This window comes from Mesoplodon bidens (genome assembly GCF_964165515.1).
Source record: "Mesoplodon bidens genome assembly, chromosome: 1".
NCBI classification, from domain to species: domain Eukaryota; kingdom Metazoa; phylum Chordata; class Mammalia; order Artiodactyla; family Ziphiidae; genus Mesoplodon; species Mesoplodon bidens.
Genome location: NC_138176.1, coordinates 43,334,795 through 43,358,335, shown reverse-complemented (window position 1 = coordinate 43,358,335; position 23,541 = coordinate 43,334,795). Strand labels below are relative to the sequence as shown.

Below are 23,541 nucleotides of genomic sequence, written 5' to 3'. Positions count from 1 at the left end.
TAAAGAATATATAAGTGAATAATGGGTTGAGTGTGAAGATTAGAAATAAGAAATAATGCAATCTGGAAAGATCTTTAGGTAGCTCAGGACAAAAGATAGCATGATTAAAGAAAAGAAAAGAAAAACCTGTCTGGAATGCAGAGAGCAAGTGAGAACATGGAAATCGATGAGACTGGAGAGGAAGGAGAAGGTGGTATCATGCAGGACCTTGTAGGACATAAATTTTGGTTTTCATTCTAAAATCATACTATACAGAGAGTTGTAGACTATGAAAGTTTTGTTTTAACATAAAAGCAATGGTACATCATTAACTGGTAAGCATGTTTTAATTTGTAAAAGATCACTGTGGTTAAAGATAGAAAATTAAAAGAGTGGGACAAGATTGCCTGTAGGGTGAACAGTTAGGAAAACCTGTTAGACTAGGTAAGAGATTGGATTAGCATAGTGACATCAGATTGAAAGCTGTAGGTGGATATAAGAAGTTTTTCTGTAGTGATGAAAGTCAAGATTTATTGAGGGATTCAACACAGAAAAGCAAGTGTGATGGGCAGGCTCAAAGGTGACCCCCTGGTTTCTGGTTTATGCAACTTGGTGCAAAATTGTGTTATTCACTGAAATAGTACATACTGGAAAAGGCCAGGTATGGTCTGAGGGGTAGCAACTAGGATCCATTTTGGAGAGTTACATTTATAGCACCTTTGAAATTGCAAGTACAGATGTTGTCTGAGCAGCAGGACCCAGACTCAGAGGAGGGGTCTAGGCAGGAAATATGCTAATCATTGGACATATTGATGGCAATTGCCACGTTAATATAAGAAAAAAGTCAATATATTTGAAATTTTATTTAAAAGACATTGTTTGGGGCTTCCCTGGTGGTGCAGTGGTTAAGAGTCTGCCTGCCAGTGCAGGGGACACGGGTTCCAGCCCTGGTCTGGGAAGATCCCACATGCCGTGGAGCAACTAAGCCCATGCGCCATAACTACTGAGCCTGCGCTCTAGAGCCCACAAGGCACAACTACTGAGCACGTGTGCCATAACTACTGAAGCCCACGTGCCTAGAGCCCGAGCTCCGAAACAAGTGAAGTCACCGCAATGAGAAGTCCACACATTGCAACGAAGAGTAGCCCCCACTCTCTGCAAACTCCGTGCATAGCAGGGAAGAACCAAAGCAGCCAAAAATAAATAAATACAATATTTTTTTAAAAACAGACATTGTTTGAACTTAAATGGAAGTTTTGAGACTAGGCTAAGGTGGAAATAGGGTCTACCTGGTTGTTCTCTCTTCCTAGTAAGGAATGAACATATATGGACAATTCTGGATACTCCCTTTGTACAGTAACATGATCTTAAGCTTCATGTCATAATAAGAACAGCATATCTCAGGTTCATTTCATTTGAAACCAGTCATTCCATATCTTGCTAATACATTTTTAGGTTTTAATCTGATTTGTTGCATGAAATTTTAAAATATACAGAAAAAATATATGGCTTATTTTTAGCTTGATGACAAATTTGTGGAAATAAATAACACTGGGCATTCAGCTATTTGTATTCATATCCTGCACTTTACAACAAATTGGATATGGGAATCAGGTAGGGGCCTGAGTGGTTAGAATTTTGAGGCAAGAAAAACAATGAATTTGTGATTTAACCTGGACAGTCAAGGGTGAAATTAAATAGATTACAGAAGTTTGTTTCCAAGGCACAGGCATCATCAGCTAACCTGTCTTTCCTTGGCAGACAGATTATCCATAGACCGTAGAGAGCAGGATCACCCAGCCCCCAAATTGCTTTCTAGTTTTCACTTTGATCTCCATTTGGATATTTTGCATACATGATACATCCTGGTTACTCCATCCAAAATTACTTTTTTTCAAGACAGTTCTGAATATACTTGTCATTAAAAATATTTCTGTGCATTTCAAAACTAATTATACTTTCATGAACACATCATTCCAAAGCAAACACTTAGGCTGTTGTGAACAATGTTATTAATAGATTACTTTTATGTATCTGACTAACCTCTCTTCATTAGTGTTTGAGTCAAAAATTTTTAATCATTTTTGTTTTGATTCAGAATAAAGAAAGTTTGTTGGTTGGGTATGAAAAATATCTTATTGTGGGGTTTTGGAAGCTGCTAAAAGAATAAAGCTGAGTGAAAGTCATCTAAAGGGGTCTGACTGGGAGGAACTGTAGCTGCACTTATATTCCTGGGCTGTTTCTGTTGGTGAGGACATAATGAGAACGGTGACTTCTGAGCAGCACTCATGGAGGGATATTCAATGAGAGACTGCAGCTGGGCTGACTGCAGTTCAGAAAAATTCAACAAACATCCTTTCAGGATCAACTCTAGTCTGATTCTGAGGTTACTTAGATATATAAATGTGACACAGACTTGGTCTGAAAGAGCTTTTATGAGAAGAAAATACTAATATATTTTTTATGAAGTAATTTTTCCAGTGGAATACAGTGTATATTGAAGGAATGCAGAGAAGAGGCATTTAATCTAGACAACAAGGAAGATTTTCTAGAAGATGTGATTCCTTGCCAGGTTCTTGAAAGAGAAACAGAAGTTAACCAGGGGTAGAAGATGAGGAAGGGCATTTTGGCAGATGGCACAGCAAACTTGGTTTGTTGTGGCTAAAGAATGAACTGAGATTGGGAAGGGCAAGGGAGGGAGGTAGGGCTGGAATATGGGGAGTCATACTTGACTTAGATGTGTAGAAAAAGTCTACACATAAATGTAATAGTAACCAAATGGTGAGAGGTTTTTGTATATGTATGCCTAGCTTTCTCCTTCTTTCCTTTCCCTGTATCCTGGCTGCCTATAAAGTTATTGATTAAATATCTATGCCTCTATCAATATTCACATGCAGATTCACCACACTTTTTCTCTACTTTGCAGCTATGAGGATCTTAACTAAGGCAGTGACCTCATATATAAATATTATATATATATATATATATATATTATATGGAGGGAGGGAGGGAGAAAGAGAAGGAGAGTGAGGAGAGCGAAAATAGTATTGAAAGGTAACTACTCTTTGAAATACAAACAGAAGGCATGTTGGTAATCCAAGAATTGCATCTTGTAAGAACTGGTCATGTTTCCTTTATTCTTTCCACAGATTGCCTCTGCCTTCTTGTGTATCCCATTTCCACTCCCAGCAGGCATTCTCTGTATTTTAATCGTTTGTGTTGTTAATGAATTTATTAAAGAACTGACTCACATAGACCACACTGTGCCATACCTATGTGGTTGTTTATGAGTCTTTTATCTGATGACTCAGATCCATGATGAAAGAAGTTGTTGGTTTTTAATTCCCATGTTCAGCACGTAGTAAGTTATCTACAAATTTGACTGAATAATTTTTGAATGCATAGATGAATAAAAAACTAGATGAACAAAGTATTATGAGAACATGGAAGTAAAAGATAAATTCTGACTGGGGAAATAGACAAGTTTTCATGGAATAGGTGAAATCTAGTTCTACCAACAGAAGCAGAGACTAGCCAGGCAGGAGTAGAGGCAGAAATGAATTTAGGTGACAAAACTTCCTTAATAATGCGAGATATATTCTAACAAGAGTAAGGGCTCTGATGTGACTGAAGGGCACAGTGCTTAATTCTAAGTAAACAATGTTAAGACCATGACATCCTTTGAATGATATTCGAAGATAATTTTCTTCACTCCAAAGGAAACTCAAGTTCTTTGTGCAGAGAAGTACCATTATTTTACCTTTGATTTGGGTGCATAAAATAATTCTCGTGAAATTAATAAATGAATGCAGAATGAGAACAAAGCTTCTAGGAGATCAGTGAGGAAACCACTGCAAGAGTAGTGGTGACAAATAGTGAGGATCTGTGCTATGTCAGGGGGTATAGGAAGGAGAGGATGAAGTGTAATGCAATATTTTAGATCTAAAAATGCTGTGACCTGAAACTCCTTGAATACTGACCAGGATGAAGAGAGAAAAACTGGAGATTTCTGATATTTTAAGCTTCATATGGGAGAGCACATATCTTACAATATAGAACAATGCTTGCCAAAGCCTTTTTTATTCATGCCCATGTACATAATAGCAGAATTTTAATAGATAAATAGTAAACCTTGAAATCATCTTCCAAATAGCACACATACTTGGATGGCTTTAAGCCAGTTTATGTTGCAGTCACAGGACTGTGCCATGTACATTTAACTGTGTGACACAGCCCTATCAGGCTGACCGAGTACCTCCTGGGGGAGTGCTTTATGTCTCAGAAGTGTACTTTTGACATCTTCCAGGCAAAACCTTCATATTTTAATTATCATGGATGTTATAGCTCATGATACTATTTATATGTTCATTATCATGAGATACTTCGGTATTAGCATTGTTTGAAATAACAAATTAATCACTACTGATTGACAGGCACTATTCTTAAGGTTTGTTCAACACAGGGATAGTAGACAATTCATAAATAATTTTATTTACATTTTCATAAGACACATAGGTGTACTGTATGTTATGTTCGAGTTGATCTATAATTTTTAAGATGTTAATGACATATTATCAAGTTAACTTGTTACTACTGTGTTAGAATTACAAAAATCTAAGGATTTTATATATTTCATTTCCAGAAATCATTAGGTGATGTATCTGTTATTGTATAATGCTATTTATGTCTTTAAATCCTCGCTAAATATATACATGTATTCTTTCTTCCTTTCTTTCATTTTTCTGATCTGCTTCCATTGATGACTCTATACTTTTGACTCCAGACTGGCAATATGAGGGTAAGATGACAAAAATAAAATCTCAAACAACCTCATGAACATTGCTTGTCTGTCTTTGTTTTATACTCTTTAGAACATTATTAAAGATCTATTCACTCTTTTTAATTAGATCCTTTATTACAATTAAGGTTCAATCATGTTTGTTTCTGTTGTGATGCTTTAATTACAATTTATCCTTGTTAATCATCCCTTTATGTTGTTTTTATGGGTTAAATTACCATCCTGTTATCTCTGTCCTGAAGGACCTCTGCTCTCCAGTGGTCTCTGCTGGTGTTTTCCAGTAAGATTTGAACAGTTTCATGGCATACAAAGTGTCTTTGTTACAATGTGGTAAGGAATCTATATAGCTCTTACAAGAATTTTTTAAAAATAAAAAATTGTTAAAAGAAATGATGCATATTAATTTGATTGTAGGATTTTTCTTTTTAAATATCAATATACATCTCAATGAATTTAATCTCAGGGTGAGTGCTCCTGCAGTAGCTTCTTCTTAATTTGTCTTGTTTTCTCTTTAGATTGCAAACTAGCTAGGGGGGGACCGCCAGCCACCATAGTTGCCATTGATGAAGAGAGTCGGAATGGTGAGTAAGCCATGTGTTTTAAAAGTGACCTAATCTAAGAGGGATTTCTCATTTCAAACCTAGATTTGATATGTGTGGAAGTACTAAATGAAAGCTTCAAAGCAAATCCACTGACAGTTCATCTTTAATTTCTTCCCTGTATGAGTTTAAATTAGGACATTAACTGGAAATACTTTATTTGGATTACATTATGAGAGACTTAATGAATAGAAATGTTTAGTTTTGATTGCAGAGAAGTCATCTGATTCACAATCAGTCTAAGAATGCATCTAGATACTGGCTAGAACTTTTCTTTGTCAATAGGTAGAGTTGATTATCACACATACTGTTATCTAGTGTATTTCTCCAAAAGAAATGGACCACAAGGTAAGCTCTGCACTGCTAATTTAAATTTGCTACAATCTGGTAAGGATTAAGATCCATAATCCATTAGACATGGTGATTTAAGAATAGTTACTAGGGGGACTTCCCTGGTGGTCCAGTGGTTAAGACTTTGCCTTCCAATGCAAGGGGTGTGGGTTTGATTCCTGGTCACAGAGCTAAGATCCCACATGCCTCGTGGCCAAAAAAACCAAAAAAACATAAAACAGAAGCAATATTGTAAGAAATTCAATAAGGACTTTTAAAATGGTCCACATGAAAAAAAATCTTAAAAAATAAATAGTTACTAGGAAAGCAAAGTGCTTGGGAACAGAAAACTGACAAAAGGTCTAGAGCAGAGGAGGAAATCTGAATTTTCACTCAGTCTGCCATAATTAACAACTAATTCCTAATTTATATTACAATCTTCAAAAATTTAATTTTCCTTAACAAAAAATTGGCATTTTTGTTCCCCAACACTCTCTTAGTCTCTCTAAACTTTACAGATATTTAGAGATTCTCCTCCTCTATTAGGTAACAGTAAAGTGGAAATCCCTTGAGTCTTGGTTTCTATTTCAAACTATCTTAAAATGAGAATGTTCTGTGACTCATTTTGTCTACTAATTCTGTAACAGACTTTCCACTGGGTTTGATTTGTAATTTCTGTCTAGGCTCAACACTGTTTTGCCAGATTGATGTCTTTTTAAAAAAGAATGTCAAGTGGTTTATTGGAAAGTGACTTTTCCCTGAAATTCAACCTACGTGTATTTTGAAAATTTCTATAGTACACATAATACCTGTGTTGGTTCACTTTATCATGTATCAGTATTTATTATGTTTTACTAGAAACATTTATTTTACTTCTTAGAAGAATTGTCATAAATTTTTATTCTTGAACATCTTTCACTTCCTTTGGAATCAGCCAAAAATGTCTACAACACTGCTGGCCTTTGTTTAAACAAATGTAAGTGTCTGTACTAAATTATAGAAATATTATAAAAATTACACGTTTTTTTATTTTATTTTATTTTTTTTTTAAAGAATACATTTTATTTTTTTATGTTTTTGCGGTATGCGGGCCTCTCACTCTTGTGGCCTCTCCTGTTGTGGAGCACAGGCTCGGGACGCACAGGCTCAGTGGCCATGGCTCACGGGCCCAGCCGCTCCACGGCATGTGGGATCTTCCCAGACAGGGGCACGAACCCGTGTCCCCTGAATCCGCAGGCGGACACTCAACCACTGTGCCACCAGGGAAGCCCAACGTTTTTTTTATTTTTAAAAAGTCCCTATTGAGCTTGAAAGAATATGAAGATAATGAGTTATTAGGATGCATTTAAATAAATTAGAAATAAGTCCTATATGTATCTACAGAAAAATATATATATAAAAATACTATACCAGGGCCTCCCTGGTGGCGCAGTGGTTGAGAGTCCGCCTGCCGATGCAGGGGATACGGGTTCGTGCCCCGGTCCGGGAGGATCCCATATGCCACGGAGCGGCTGGGCCCGTGGGCCATGGCCGCTGGGCCTGCGCGTCCGGAGCCTGTGCTCCGCAGCGGGAGAGGCCACAACAGTGAGAGGCCCGCATACCGCAAAAAAAAAAAAAAAAAAAAAAAAAAAATACTATACCAGAAAAATTTCATCTCACATGTAAGATTATGGTTTATCATTAACTACTTTCCTGTCAACAAATCTGTTTTCTAAATGTCCTACAATAAAAAGATTGCTTTTTAACCAGAGACAAAAAAATAAACGTGATAGAAAACCAATCTATATTTTCTCATTGTTCACCAATTCCCTTGAACATGTAAGCTGAGCTGAACTAAAGCATTTAATTTTACTAAATAGTTGTTTTAACATGTAATTCTATATAGAGCTTATTTTGCCAACCAGATAATTATAGCCACAGTAATGATATTTTACCTTTCCTTGTGTTGATTAGATCCCACTTTTTAAAGGAGCTCAGGAAGTCTACAAAGATGTTGTCATAGAAGTTCTGCATGATGGCATGTGGTGAAAGTTCAATATTTATATTTTAGAAGAATGTGACATGATGTAGTTGCTGTGCTCTTTAATTGGCATATTTTGTAGAAACTTCCAACTACTCAGAATGCTGCCAAGTTATTTGAGTGTCATCATAAGGAGTATAAATACCAATCTAGAGATTAAAGGTTTTACATTTCTCTTTCACATTAAATTTCTAAAAATATGGTGATCAAATGAACCTCTGCCAGATATTACAATGTAGTGTGCAATCATTCTTGCCTTAAAAGTCTAAAGGAAACAATCCATGAAAGTGTTTTCATATTTTTCTTTAGGTAATCTAAGAAACTTCCCAATACGACAGTTAATACTAGTCTGGCTCTTAAACTCTTGGTTTCTTTTTTCTTGCATCTTTTTAATTGGTAGTAATAAAACATGTGGGTATCCTATTTTACAAGAAAAATAAGCACCTATATTTAAATGTTCTGGGGCTTCATAAAAGTAAGGCATAGCAAATCCTTTATTAAGCCAAACTAGTAAGTTTGGGTGTCAACTTGCTTTGGCTTACTTTATTGATGTCTACAGCAGAACAATCTCCATTGCCAAATACATCCTCTACTATACTACTATAGTATAGCTTTTAAATAACTCGGGTATTTTTTTAACTCAGGTATTTTAAAATATATACTTAATTTTCTTATATAAGTCACTAAGGTACATTCATAGAATGTCCACTATTTGTCACATGCATCTGCATATTTCAAGATTTTTATACTCTGTGGGATGGAAATACTTCCTTTTTATGAATATATATGCTAAATTAATTTACACATCTGTATATGTTTTAAAGAATTAAAAATTTAACAGGTAGAGATCCATAAACTTCTTTTTCACCCTGGGACCTGTTAGATTGTTCCTCTCCTTGGTCCTTGTCCTCAGTAGTATATTGATAACAGATTTATTATATCACCCTCGATCTGAACCTGGAGTTTATTTTCATCACAACTACCAGAAAATCAAGCTTATGTGGTAAGAACACAAAGTCAACCCATTAAGAGAATCACATTGGTTCCTGACCACCACCAGAAAGCTCTAGAACTAGTATGTAGAAAATGTTTAATGAGTATTTGCATTTAGAGAGGAGAATGTGTACCAAGCAACAGACTTAGATTATTTAAAATTATCCAAATTTTTTTTCCAGAAAAGCTTATGTATACACAAAAACCTGCACATGAACATTTACAGCAGCTTAATTCATAATTGCCCAAACTTGGAAGTAAGCAAGATGTCTTTAGTAAGTGAATAGATAAGTAAACTATGTACATCCAGACAAGTACAGACTAAAAACAAATGAGCTATCAAGAGCCATGAAAAGACATGGAGGAGACTTTGGTGCATTTTACTAAGTGAAAGAAACCAAGCCAAAGGAAACATGTACTGTACAATTTCAACTATGACATTCTGGAAAAGATAAAAATATGGGAAAAATTAAAATATCAGTAGTTTCCAGGGGTGATTTGGGGGAAGATAAGCAGAGCAAAGAGGATTTTTAGGGCAGTGAAAACACTCTGAATGATATTCTAAGGATGGATACATGTCATAATACATTTGTCCAAACCAATAGAATGTACACCACCAAAAGGAAACCTAAGGTAAACTGTGGACTTTGGCTGATTATGATGTGTCAATGTAGGTTCATCCTTGGTTAAAAAAAAAAAGTACCATTCGAGTGAATGATGTTGATAATGGGGAAGACTATGCATGTCGGGGGGAAGGGGGCCAAGGGGTATATGGGAAAACTCTGTCTCCCTCTCCTTTTCACTGTGAACTTAAAACACTGCTCTAAAAAAAACTAAGTTTTAAAAAAATATTTCTGAAAATACATTTTTAGATTCACTGGACTCAGAGTTGCCTAATGGCATTCAGTCCTTACTGGAAGGAGTGAGGTCAGGAACAGTTACACTGGAACTATTTAAAGCTTGCCTCTGGGTGCCAGCCAAGTCAGGGCCCTGGCTGCTTTACAACAACTATGGAATGGCATTCAAAAAGACTTTGGAATGACTGGTTCAGACTAATTCTTAGAAACTGGGTAAATATATAGGCAGTGCTGAGTCAAGGGGACAAGAAAATGATTTGAAGTCATGGTTTGAACATACACCATAATTGTACAAAAATAAACAGGCTCAGATGCAAAAGGATATCACTATGTAGGTGAGAGATTAGGAGGCTCATCCTAAATGTTCTTTATGGATTTCCAGTTAAGATATTGTGGGCTCACAGCAAATTTGAGAGATGAAAGATGATAGAGTGTCTTCACATTATGAAAGTAGCTGTCAACAGAGGATGCCACAGCTGATTCAATGAGAATGTGTCCTGGTCAGTGCACATGGCAGAACCAGGTGTGAACTGGGTTGAGTATTACAGACCCTCCTGTACTTCTAGGGAGGTAGAGGAGGTTATAGAAAGAAACAATGAATTCAGTTGGTCACTCCTTCTGTGGGGTTTCTCTGGCCCAAGCATGGAGCTAGGGAGGCGAAGGGAAGTTGATAGTTCATTAGAAACAATTATGTTGTTGAGGGGCATTTGCAAGTTGCTCATCATCATCCTTTTCCTTCTGTTGTCAAAAATCACTAAGCTTGGAAGAGTAGAAGATTAAAGTTTTATGTTGATGTTCTTCTTTCCTTATAGTTACCAATTACATATCTTAGATTTATAGCAAGGGAGTTTGCCAAACTCTGCCTTACACACCTCCAAAGGGTTGCAAGTAGAGTTTCACATACTCGTAGTAAAACAGGTTTTGCACTCATGGAAAGAAAAGTCTTAAATAACCAATGTTTCTGTATGAATATTCCCAATGTTTAAACAAAGTGTAAAAAAAACAAAAGTGTAATGTGGTTTTTTTGGGGTTTTTTTGTTTTTTTGTTTTTTTGTTTTTTTACATCCAAGGGTTCAGAACCCTCCCTTTTTGCCTATTTATCTTCATTCTTCTCTTTCATTCTCTAAAGAGAGCAAGGTCTAAACTGGCGGAAAATTTTTGCAAGAACAACTATAGTAGAATAAGAATAAACTCTGTAGAATACCTCATAGTAGAAGATGACTAGAACCCCAGATGAGAGACTGCACAAGATGCTGAGAAGAGAGGAAACTGAGAAACCAAGATGGCAAGTTATCAGGCAGACTGGATGACAATGTTCTATTGGGGTAAACTGAAAGTGGTTGAAGATGCCACCAAGAGGTTAAAGGTGCTAGAGAATATATAGTAGCTGGAAAAATGTTTCAATATAGTTGCCATGGACAGAGTCCTCAGCTCATGTAAATGTTTGGGAGAAATGTTATTAAAGATAGAAATCCTTATCTGGGCCTATTCTTAGGCCATGTTTCTTTCAATGTGTCAGGACAAAGATACAGCTTAAGATCTGGATTTAATTCTCTCTCAGTTCTATGATAACAATTCTGGTTATTTCAAATATGACATATAACAAAGGGTTGCCAACATAATTTACATATTAAATGAAACCTGAAGTATAGAACATGTTCTTAGATATTAAGCTTTTGAAAATTTGTACAGAGCTTTACTCATGAAAATAAAAGTGAGAGAGGGATCTAGTATATATGTCCCATGGGAGGGATAGTTCTAAGGATTTAGTTTTAAACAATTACTTTCTAAGGCACTTTTATCCTACCTCTATTCTACATTGTTGCCTTATCACTAAGGTAAATAGTGTTTGTCTCTCTAGTGGTTTTCATCAACAAATCCTAGAATTCTATTTGAAACAATATTTTTTTTAAAAAAAATGTATAGTCTGCTGCATAAAGCCTTATGAAACACAGCAACTCTAACAATAGAAGTTCTATACAGATGAAGGTAGATTAATAGATGACTGTACAAGCTTTTGAAGTATTAAGACTAAAACTTTGTTCGGGTTATACAAGATCATCCACATTGACATCAAGCAAATGACCTTTAGTGCAATATGAGAGTTTTTTTTTTTTCTGGATAAATGGGGAAAAATATATTCCCACTGTTCTATAATTTTATAACATCCAAACTTGATTCTTAACTGCCAAAATACTAAATATTTTTATAAGACATTAGTGGTCTTCTGGCTAGATTGCTGTGGATGTTGCAGAGCCCCAAAATCATGATTACAAATTTCTTTGCTATTAGTGAAAGGCATACACATTGATGAGGAAATATAATTTTTCGTAAGCTTTGAAGAAGTTAAATGAAACTATCCAAAATACACTTGTCAATATTAGACCTAAATTGATGTAAAAAAATCATATCCAATTCCTCACGTATTTTAATCCTCTTATTACAGTGACTAAGACAATTGTCCTAGTAGAAAATAATTTGGCTCTGCTCATTACTGCTGGAGCTACATATGCAACGATGCATTCGCTTCTTTTCATTTGTGCCAAAGTATTATTTTATGAAAGGTCAGCAGCTGCAAACTTCTGAAAATATAACTGTGAAATAAGTAAGTTGAAAACTTTCTAAGCATTAGGGAAATAGGTTATCTATCTCAAGTTATCTAAAATTATATTGACATTTAATCATATTTCATTTTTGATATTCCTTTTCTCATTTGTTTACTCAATAGCACCTAGTATACAATGGTATTGCTGGATCTCATGAAATGATCATAAAATAAGGGACAAGAGAAGTACACAAAGCAGACAGAAGTCAAAAATTATACAAAGCAGACAGAAGTCAAAAAGGGAAGCAAGCTAGGGTGTTTTATACAAAGAAACAACTTTGTTCAAGATAGCGGCTCTCATTTACTGTTTAAGTTTCAGAATGCTAATGTTAATGATGATGAAAAGATTAACTTGTGCAAAGTAACCCTTGGCTTCTAAGGAAATGAAAAACACACTTAAGAAAAGAACATTCTATTCTATTTTTCCTTTTTTTTAAATCCTTTATTTTAATCTCATGTCTAATAGAAATAAATCTGAATAATATAGAATTAAATTATGCCACACATACACACACTTAATGCCAAGTGATGCTGTTATAATGAACCATTTTTTGGTAGAGAGAGTATCTAAATCCTGTCACTAGGGCAGACAATTGAAGCTAGTATTGGTTTCATCTGTATAGACTATTGGAAGATGGACCATGGGCCTTGATGGGCAATAAGAATGGGTCATGTGCTGCAAGAAATGAAGACCTATTAGGTTCTCTCTACTCGTAACCACGTAGAAAAAAACCTTCAATTTTTCTCCAGAATAGGAAATTCTGTGTATTAAAGATAAGTCATTCTAATTTAAATTGTTATTCCTTTTATTAGCCAAACAAAATACATCTGTGTGGCTCCTGTGGCCTGCAAGCCACCAATATTTTGACTCCTAATTTAGGCAACAAAGATGAGAGAAGTGTATGGTGGAAAGGACATCCATAAGATGACATTATTTTGGGAAGGGCGTGAAGGGAATTTGCTTTGAGCTTTCTTTGCATATCCAGCACACTGTTTACACTTATGTTGTATAATTTGAGTTTAGTTGAGGAGTGAGTCTGATGGAAGTTTAGGAGCTCAGGGATGGGAGAAACACCAAAGTTCAATTACTTGTTTTAACATCAAGCTCCTGGAGATTCTGTCTGCAACTGCTCTTTCTTTCTTTTTTTTTTTTTTTTTTTTTTTTTTTTGCTGTACGCCGGGCCTCTCACCGTTGTGGCCTCTCCCGTTGTGGAGCACAGGCTCCGGACGCGCAGGCTCAGAGGCCATGTCTCACGGGCCCAGCCACTCCGCGGCATGTGGGATCTTCCCGGACCGGGGCACGAACCCGTGTCCCCTGCATCAGCAGGCGGACTCCCAACCACTGCGCCACCAGGGAAGCGCTGCAACTGCTCTTTCTTATGCATGATCTTAGATTCCACTCTTACCCTGTCCCCAATGACTCTTTCCCCAATTCCTGTTTATCATGAGTGTTTTTTCACTTCTGTTCCTCATGATTAAATATTGGCTGCTAGATTATTGATCTTTGTTGTCAGGCAACAAAGGTATGACTCTTCTGTTAGGACACTGGAAATCTGAAATGGAAATCTGAAATGGACCACTACTGTCACTTTTGACTATAGTAATCAATAGTGTAAATGTTCTCAGCAATCACTGAATGAGAACCATAACCCTCAGATGATTTGAAACTGTTCTCGGACTTAAAATAACTCCTACAGAAGTTTTCAAAACAAAGGTTCAAATGCCACATATTTCCACCTGGAATTGCTAATGTAATTCAACTAAATATGCTTAAGTGTGCCATATGGATTAACGAATATGAAAATACTTGGTATCCCTTCATCTATTGCTACTTCATGAAACTGAAAGATGCACTAAAGCTAGATTTTGTATTCACATCAGATGGTATAATTTCAATAAATAGTATATATTTATTCCTTAGGATAAAAATGAATCTCTTAACTGTACTCAATAATAAAAGTTTTGTGGAATTGTCATAGCTACATACCATTAAAGTACACTCAGCTTGGTTAAAATACAAATGGGTTTATTTAAGTAGAATATGGAGATATAATATATTGTAGTGTTCCTTTTAACCTACCCAAACCACTTGCCACTGATGACCACAGGCAAGGTTTTTTTGTTTGTGTGGTTTTTTTGTTTGTTTAGTATCAGTCCTCATTTTTGTTTTCTAGATTCTGAGTTTTGTCTAACAGTAATTCTTAATTCAAGTCTCAAGTGCTGGCTGCTTAGCACAAAACTCTTTATTAACTCAGGACCCCTCAGAAACAAAGTTCTTTTCATTATAAGAGCATTAAACAATCTCCTTTTACCTGTTCTTTTGCTTTTGCTGGTATATTTTCCTTGTTTGTCTGCCTCCAAAAATTTACAAGTCTACAAAACGGTGATTTGAATTGTCAGACCTGTGTGTAGTGGAGAGAGTTGCTTCTTAAAATGGTTTTGAGTAGGAAAGGAATAGCTACCAGTTAAGGTATACTAGAAAATCTAGAAAAAAAAAAAAAAAAGAAAAACCAATGCCCTCCTGGTGGCAGAAACAGTACCTCTAGGGAAAAAAATAAAGGAGACCAAGACAACAGGGAGTGATAGGCAAGTGGGGAGGCAGTGGTGCTCTCTCAGGTGTCTGTCTAAGGAGACCACATTTGAGCAGCGCCCTGACCAAAAATGACTGAAGATGTGAGCCACGCACTTAGCTGGGATATTTACATTTCAGACAGGAAAATTAAAATTCAAAGGCTACAAGGAAAAATATCGTTCGTCAGTTTAAGGTACGGCAAAAAAAATTGGCTGGAGAAAATGAGTGATAACAAGTGTGGCTGAAGCAGAGAAGACGGATATTGATTGAATATATGTAAACTACTCAAAATGTTTTTGGTTTGCCAACAAATCAGTTGATAGTGAACAATAGGTTGCTAGATCAAATCACTAAGGATAGTTCTCCTTCCTGTCCCTCACTCAATATCTTAGTTTAGATACTTCAAAATTTGAATAGGCAACTGAGTGTGTATGTATTTATAATCTCAGATAATTTTACGCTTTAAAAAATCTGTCTGCTAAAAAAGATCAGAAAATACATTAATTTGCTCAGTTTGGCTTGATGGTATCACTCCCTCATTTAACACATAATAGAGGATTACTGCAACCATTCCAAAGGTAAACGTGACTATGATAGGTACATAAATACTGAGTGTCTGAAAGTTTGATAGTGTGGTACCATCAAAATTATAACCAGAGATCTTTGTTATATTACATTGTCTTCAAAACACCATTAATATAAAAGGGAAGATTCAGTGCTAGTGGAGTCACATTTCAGAAAAATATTTGTAAAACAGTTCACTTTGCTTAATAACATGATCATCTTTATAGGAGCATGTTTTGGTGAAAATTCTGAATAACGAGCTTTGTTTTATCTTAATCTTTAGGACAGGCAGGATGTGGGCATTATTAGTAAGGAACTAGCAACCTATCAATCTCTACAGGGTTCATTTACTATCCTTAGGAGTGTTTTTTTAGGGTTGTGAGGACTTTTATAGACAAGAGTCAGACTAAATGTTAGACGTGAATTAACAGAGTGAATAATTTAAATGCTACCTTTGAAAAATTGTCCCAAGACTTAGAAAGAATTTGATTCCTTTGTAGTGAATAAGCTTTATGGAACAATGTTCAAAGCAAAGCTTCTCATTCTAATTTTGTATTACTAATGACCAGTTAATACCTCTACATTTCCATCCTGTAATGAATAGCAAGTATGAAAGTGAACGTTTTATTTATATTATTTGCACATTCTTTCAACATCTTGAATTTTGATGTCTCTCAAATGTTCTACAGTGAATAGATTCTTGTCAGTTAATACCATTTGTTTTTTGAAATCTATTATATATCCCAAAAGAAAATTACTTCAGTTTGATTTTAGTTTGTTTCAAAATGTCACCTAAGTCTCACAAAATATTTTCTCTGTATTTTTTTCATTCTCCAGCATAGGCTACTTCCTTCTTTTATTTTTTCATTTAGTTGAAGCAAAACAAGTAAACAGACACTTGACTTTGAGTAGACTAAAAGCAATTTGAAATTGAATAAACTATCTTCACATGTAATCCTAAATAAGATTCTAACCTTGTGTATTTTTGATTGGAAATTCCTATTTGGTATATAAAAACTTTTATCATTGTAGGCATTGATAGGATACCACATAGACATTCGTATTACTATACTTTTTAGAAGGCTTCAGAGATCATCTTTTGGGCTTTGATTATATAAAAGCATGCTACTTAAATTAATATCTTTGAAGTGTTGTGTTGTATTTTAAGTATCACTGTGAATTCAACATTCTCCTCCATGGTATGTTTACCTGTAACTTCAAATTTTTAAATTGCTGACTATTAGTTAAAATTAAGGCTCTAAGAAGGAAGATGTACCTTTTTCTGTGACACAGTCATTTAGAGATGGCACAAATATTCCTGGTATGTGACAAATATCTTCTGTAGGTCATATTACATGAGTAAAGCATAATTGTATTTATATTAATAATAGTTGAAAAAAGAAGAATCTACTGTAAATAACAGAGTTCAGTTGGCCTATAAATATAGAGTCATGCTTTAAGAGAAAGGCAAGCTGGAAGGCAAACATGTAAGTCTGTGGCTAGTATTTTTTCTGCCAACAACTGATGGTACCTTTTATCTCAAAATGGGAAGTACATATTAGGATCATTATGTTAGACTGTAAAAATTCATGAGAGCAAAGACTATCTGCTTTGAGTCATTGCTGTAATCCCAGAAGGTAGTGAAATGCCTGGTATGTAGCAGGCATTCAAAAAACTTGTTTGATTCAAGTAAATCATCAACATGGATCCCACAAACAAACTACCATCTGAGTTAAATGACACATATATGTCTATTTAGAATAGTTTGAAGTGTTATTATTAAAATTTCTCAATATAATCAATGTTTAATCAAAATTCACTGTGCACATAAAATAATTTATAAATTTCAAGTGTTTTCTGCCTGCATGAAAATGTCTGCAATAATCAGATAATTTTTGTTCATCGAGCATTTTGAAAGATGCTCTACTGAACAAAAATTGAAGTATTGAAAGAGGAAGTATTTATGATAATACTAAAAATAGGGAGTGCTGTTGTATATGCATAAATATAACCATATTATTACTTTAAATCTAAGAAAAAATAAATATAATTTTAAAATGTTTAAAAAGTCTATATTATGGCATCTTAAAATATGAAATACACATTTCAGTTATTCATACTCTTTGCATATTTAAAAGTATTTCATAAAATAATCTGATCTAAACAAATTTACAAAAATATATTTTATTTTAATTTTTGGTGTTATAATTTTGACTATCTGAAAATACCAACCTAATGATTTGATATGATATCAAGGTATCTATGTAAAATTACTGTCTAACTTTAGAAAAATGTTATTTCTCAGTTTTTAGGTCTATTAGCCTTTTGTAGTTTCTCTAAGAAACTAGAAATAAGAAATTCTAAACTATTTAAAATTCATCAAATTGTCTTGTGAGTTTGCATTCATTAAATGGGAAAAATAATCTCCATCTGCAATTTTACATTTCCAGTTATTTAAAATAGAAATTTTAATTCCAGAAATAACTGATTTCGATAACCCATTTCTTCAGTAAAATAACATTAAATTTAAATGCCATCTTTGTAGGATAGCAACATATGATATATACAGAAAAGGGATATATATACATAACCTACCAATGTCACTTGTGCACATACTCACACACAATACCAGAAATGTGCCATATATTGAAGAAATGTTTTAAGATATTTAGGCTATGATAGGCTTCCTGAATCCTTGCATATCTACCAGTGAAGGAAAAGTACTCTATATTCTAATAGATCTCTTAAAGTTTTAGTAATCAGCCTTAAAAGCATATTATGGAAACTCTGTCTTACTGGTGAAGAGAAATTTAGAGAACAAAAAACCTCAAAAGGAATTTCTCATTTTAAATAGTTTACTTTAAAGATTAAAAAGAATAGCAGAGGTCCACCTGGAATTAGAAAAATGACGTAGACCTCTGAGTTTTCACCCACTGAGATTGATTAGCAAGTATTAGTTCTTCTATATATTCAAGATAATATTTATCATGATATAGCTTCTTAAAGATGTGATTAGAATCTATTGTTAGCTTTAAAATTCATCTGACCCTGCAGCCAGACTCCAGGATGGCTTTGCCTGTCAGTAGTCAGACACTAACCCCAGGACCCGGCTTCACTCACTAGTGGGCTGGCAACCCTGACTCTTCTCACCAGTAAGCCAGCCCTGGAGCACCCTGGGGTTCTGTAGTCAGCTGCCTTGTGACCAAGTCCCACAAACCAGCAGCCTCCAGAAGAGTCCTGACTGTTGGGTCTCACAGCCAACCAGACTAGGAGCCAGTCAGGCCTACCAGACCACCCACATAGTCAGCCTGCCACAAGAAAGGATCCATGCAGTCCTCATGAGGGAAACCCCAGAACAGATAGCTCAGTTGACAAGAGGGGAGTGCGCTGCTGTGATGCATAGGATGTCTGCTAAAGAAGGCCACTAGTTCAAGGTCAGGAAACCTACCAGATATCCAGAAATACTAACACCAACTTAGGTAAAACAAGGCAGCAGAGGAACATGTTTCAAATGAAGTAACAAGATAAAGTCCCAGAAGAACAACTAAGTGAAGCAGAGTTAGGCAATCTATCTGAGAAAGAGTTCAAGGTAACTATCATAAAGATGATCAAAAATCAAACAGCTCAGAAGAATGGATGCACAAAGTGAGAAGTTAGATGTTTTCAACAGAAAGAAAACATACAGAACCACCAAACAGATGTAGAATAACTGAAGTGAAAAATATACTAGAAGGAATCAATAGTAGACTAAATGATACAAAGGAATGGATCAGTGAGCTGGAAGACAGCAGTGGAGATAACTAACACTGAACAGAAAAAGGAAAAAAGAAAAAAACATGAGGACAGTTTAAGAAACTTCTGGGACAACATCAAGTGCACTAACAATCTCATAATAGGGGTACCAGAGGTAGAAGATAGAGAAAGGCTCTGAGAACATATTTGAAGACAAAAGAGCTGAAAAATTCCCTAACCTGGGAAATGAAACAGTTACCCAAGTCCAGGCAGCACAGACAGTCCCATATGGGATTAACCCAACGAAGAAAATACAAAAAGACATATTGTAATTTTTGCCATTTAATTACAGAGAAAATGTTAAAAGCAGCAAGACAAAAGCAAATAACATACAAGTGAATTCCCATAAGGCTATCAGCTGATTTTTCATCAGCAACTTTGCAGGCCAGAACAGAGTGACATCATATATTTAAACTGATGAAAGAGAAAAAGCCAACAACTATGGATACTCTACCCAGCAAGGCTCTCATTCAGATTCAATGGAGAGATCAAAAGCTTTACAGACAAACAAAATCCAAGAGAATTCAGCACCACCAAACTAGCTTTACAACAAATGTTAAACTTCTCTAGGCAAAAAAGAAAAGGCCAAAACTAGAAATAAAAATTATGCAATGGAGAAGCTCACCAGTAGAGGTAAACACACAGTAAAGATAGGAAATCCTCCTCGCACAAAGCTAGAAGGAAAGTTAAAAGACAAAAGTAAAATCTATATCCACAATCAGTGGTTAAGGGATTCACAAAACAATTAGATGTAAAATATGATATCAAAAACAGTAATCATGGAGGGGAGGAGAGTGCAGATGCAGGTTTTTGTGTGTTTTTTTTTAAAACGTTTGAAATTAAGAGATCAGCAACTTAAGTTTTGTGTGTGTGTGTGTGTGTACAGTCTATATATACATAGACTGCTATGTAAAAACCTGATGGTAACCACAAACCCAAAATATTGATATACATATACACACAAAAAAATAAAAAGGAATCCAAACACAACACTAAAGATAGACATCAAATCACAAGAGAAAAAAAACAAAAAAGAAAAAAAAGGCCTACTAAAACAATTAACAAAATGGCAAGCACATACATATCAATAATTACCTTAAATGTAAATGGACTGAATGCTCCAATCAGAAGACAGAGTGGCTGAAGGGATACAAAAATAAGACCTATGTATATGCTGCCTATTAGAGACTCACTTCAGATCTAAAGACACACAGAGACTGAAAGTGAGGAGTTGAGAATAATTACTCCATGCAAATGGAAATCAAAAGAAAGCTGGAACAGCAATACTTATCAGACAGAATAGACTTTAAAGAAAACTGTTACAAGATACTGCATAATGCCCAAGTGATCAATCCAAAAACGTATAACAATTATAAATACATATGCACCCAACATAGGAGCACCTCAATACATAAGGCAACTATTAACAGACATAAAAGGAGAAATCAACAATAATAGGAGACTTTAACACCCCACTTACATCAATGAACAGATTATCCAGATAGAAAATCAATAAGGAAACACTGGCCTTAAATTACACTTTAGACCAGATGGACTTAATTGATATACAGGGAGAGCATTCTTCCTGAAAACAGGAATACAGATTCTTTAAGTGCACATGGGACATTCTGCAGGGTAGATCACATGCTAGGCCACAAAACAAACCTCAGTAAATTTAAAATTGAAATCATATCAAGCATGTTTTCCTACCACAATACTATGAGACTAGAAATCAACTATAATAAAAAGATTGTAAAAAACACAAACATATGGAAGCTAATCAGTATGCTACTAAACAACCAATGGATCACTGAAGAAATCAAAGAGAAAATCAAAAATTACCTAGAGACAAATGAAAACAAAAAACACAATGATCCAAAACCTGTGAGATGCAGCAAAAGCAGTTCTAAGAGGGAAGTTTATGGCAATACAAGCATACCTCAGGAAACAAGAAAAACCTCAATCTACCCTTATACCTAAAGGAACTAGAGAAATAAACCGAACCCAAAGTTAGAAGGAAAGAAATGAAAGATGAGAACAGAAATATGTGAAACAGAGACTAAGTGGAAAAAAATCAATGAAACCAAAAGCTAGTTCTTTGAAAAGATAAACAAAATTGATAAACTTTAGCCAGACTCACCAAGAAAAAAAGGGAAAGGGCCCAAATCAATAAGATCAGAAATGAAAAAGAAGTTACAACCAACACTACAGAAGTACAAAGGATCATAAGACACTACTGCAAACAACTATATGCCAATAAAATGGACAACCTAAAAGAAATGGACAAATTCTTAGAAATGTATAATCTCCCAAGACTGAACCAGGAACAGAAAATATCAACAGACCAATTTACAGTAATTAAATTGAATCAATAATTTAAAAACTCCAACAAACAGAAGTCCAGGACCAGATGACTTCACAGGCAAATTCTCCCAAACATTTAGAGAAGAGTTTATACCTATCCTTCTCAAATTATTCTAAAGAATTACAGAGGAAGGAACACTCCTGAACTCATTCTATGGGGTCAGCATTGCCTGACAGCACACAAAAAAAGGAAGATTACAGGCCAGTATCACTGATGAATACAGATACAAAAATCCTCAACAAAATACAAAACTGAATCCAACAATACATTAAAAGGGTCATATACCATGATCAAGTGGGATTTGTTCCAGGGATAAAGGAGGGTTCAGCATCTGCAAGTTAGTCAGTGTGATATTGAAGAATAACCATAGGATCATCTCAATAGATGCAGAAAAAGCTTTTGACAAAATTTAACATCCATTTATGAGCCTCCTTTTTGGAGGAGGAAGAAGAGATCCACAGCCCTGACATGCTCTGAGGTCCCAAATTGAGCCACAGTGGGTGGGAGCTATCCTTTTGTGATTAGGAAGTTTTGAGAAGCAGGAATCAATCATCAGAGTGGAGAAACTGGGGACAGGGTGGGTAGGGGGCAGCTGGCACTGCCATGTATCTCAGGCCGGGGTCCACAACATTGCCCCCTCTTCCCTCTTGGTCGGGGGAAGGAAAAGGGGCTCCAATCATGTCCTATCCAAATGCACATGAGGCTTTGGAGGGAACCCCTCCCTCCATGCTTTATCTGAGTCCCCCCACCCCACCCACTCCATCCCCAGAATCTCCAGCTTTGGAAGTGGGCTGGATAGGGAAGTTGTTTTACTCTTAAAGAAGGATATGGAATAATATGTGAAGAGATTAAGCATGAGATCAGATTGATGGACCCAACCTATAAGTTACTGTATTTTGTGGGATGGAATATCTCAGGAGTAAGGAAGGGTTTTCCACATCTTGTCCCCTCATAACCCCCTCTTGGGATACGGTGCTGAGAACTGTCCCAAGCAGTGGGTTGTGATGCTGGGCAAAAGGGGTGATTGATGGAACAGCTGCATACCTGCTGCTTCTAAGCTCACTCCCACCCCATTTTGAGCCAATACAACTTTATTTATTTGCTCCCTTGGATGACTCTACCTTGGTTCCCACTTTCTTCAGGATGCCAACTGCACTAGCTGTGGACGAATGATGTATCTTGTGCATTTCAACTTTTTTCCCCCATATATTCTGGTTTTGTATTTTTGTATATTTTAATCTAAGGTCCTCATTCCTGAACTGTGTTCTCAGGTACGTGAACAACCTCAGGGATAAGTTGGCAGCAGCTCCAGGTCTGCATAGTAGGAATTCCTTTCATTGCTGTATCACCAGAGAGAACAACTATTTGGAGTGTGTAGCCTATTGAGCCACCTCAATTTTGTCAATTAGAGGTGGCTTTTCTGCCATAGTGTCCTCTTGAAACCCCTCCCTCTTCAGTGTTTCATGGGAGACTACATTTGAACTGAGTTGCCCCATGACTTGGTCTCCTACTGAAAGATTGGAAATTGGTCTGAACAGGAAAAGGTGGTGCAGAGAGGTTAGGAGAGTTTTGTTTGGAATCAGAGCATAAGCAAAAACAGTAAAATTAAATTTCAGTATATCAATTTTATAAAGCAGTTTAGGTTATGGTGATTTAGCAGAACACAGGAAAGCAAGAAAATGTGTCACACTTATACCAAATTAAGGATGCTGAGTTATGCTACTTATGTATGCAACTTTAATTTTGTTTAACACTCTGTGCCAAAATAAACTTTACTCCCTATAACTTAAAATGTGTGTGTATATTATACATATATATGTGTGTGTGTATATGTGTGTATATATATAATAGTTTATTATGTACAGTTAATTCCACTGTTTTGGTTGCAATAAAATCAACTTTGAAAAAGTGAAAAAAAAAAAAAAAGGTGCAGAGAGGGGAAGCCAAAGTTAGATGAAGGTCATCTGTATGTGTGATAAAGGATTCCTGTTCCAGACCTCCAATTCCAGGGCACAGGACTCACTTTATATACCAGATCCTTCACTGGATTGGGCTAGGCCTACCATG

The 23,541-nt window shown here is 35.6% G+C and overlaps 1 protein-coding gene across 7 annotated transcripts in view; it reads left to right on the top strand.

The window, feature by feature from the left end:
- The window catches only part of PCDH15 (protocadherin related 15), a gene marked incomplete at both ends in the record, with an annotated part of 718,913 nt that overhangs the window by 131,958 nt on the left and 563,414 nt on the right, over nt 1–23,541 (top strand). For 5 of the 7 annotated variants that reach the window (XM_081238611.1, XM_081238610.1, XM_081238609.1 and 2 more), the window contains one exon: nt 5,293–5,358. In XM_081238611.1, the coding sequence (XP_081094737.1) occupies nt 5,293–5,358 (66 nt within the window). Of the gene's footprint in view, nt 1–4,762; nt 4,778–5,292; nt 5,359–23,541 lie in introns of all 7 variants that reach the window. The other 2 variants (XM_081238612.1, XM_081238608.1) reach the window with 1 other exon arrangement.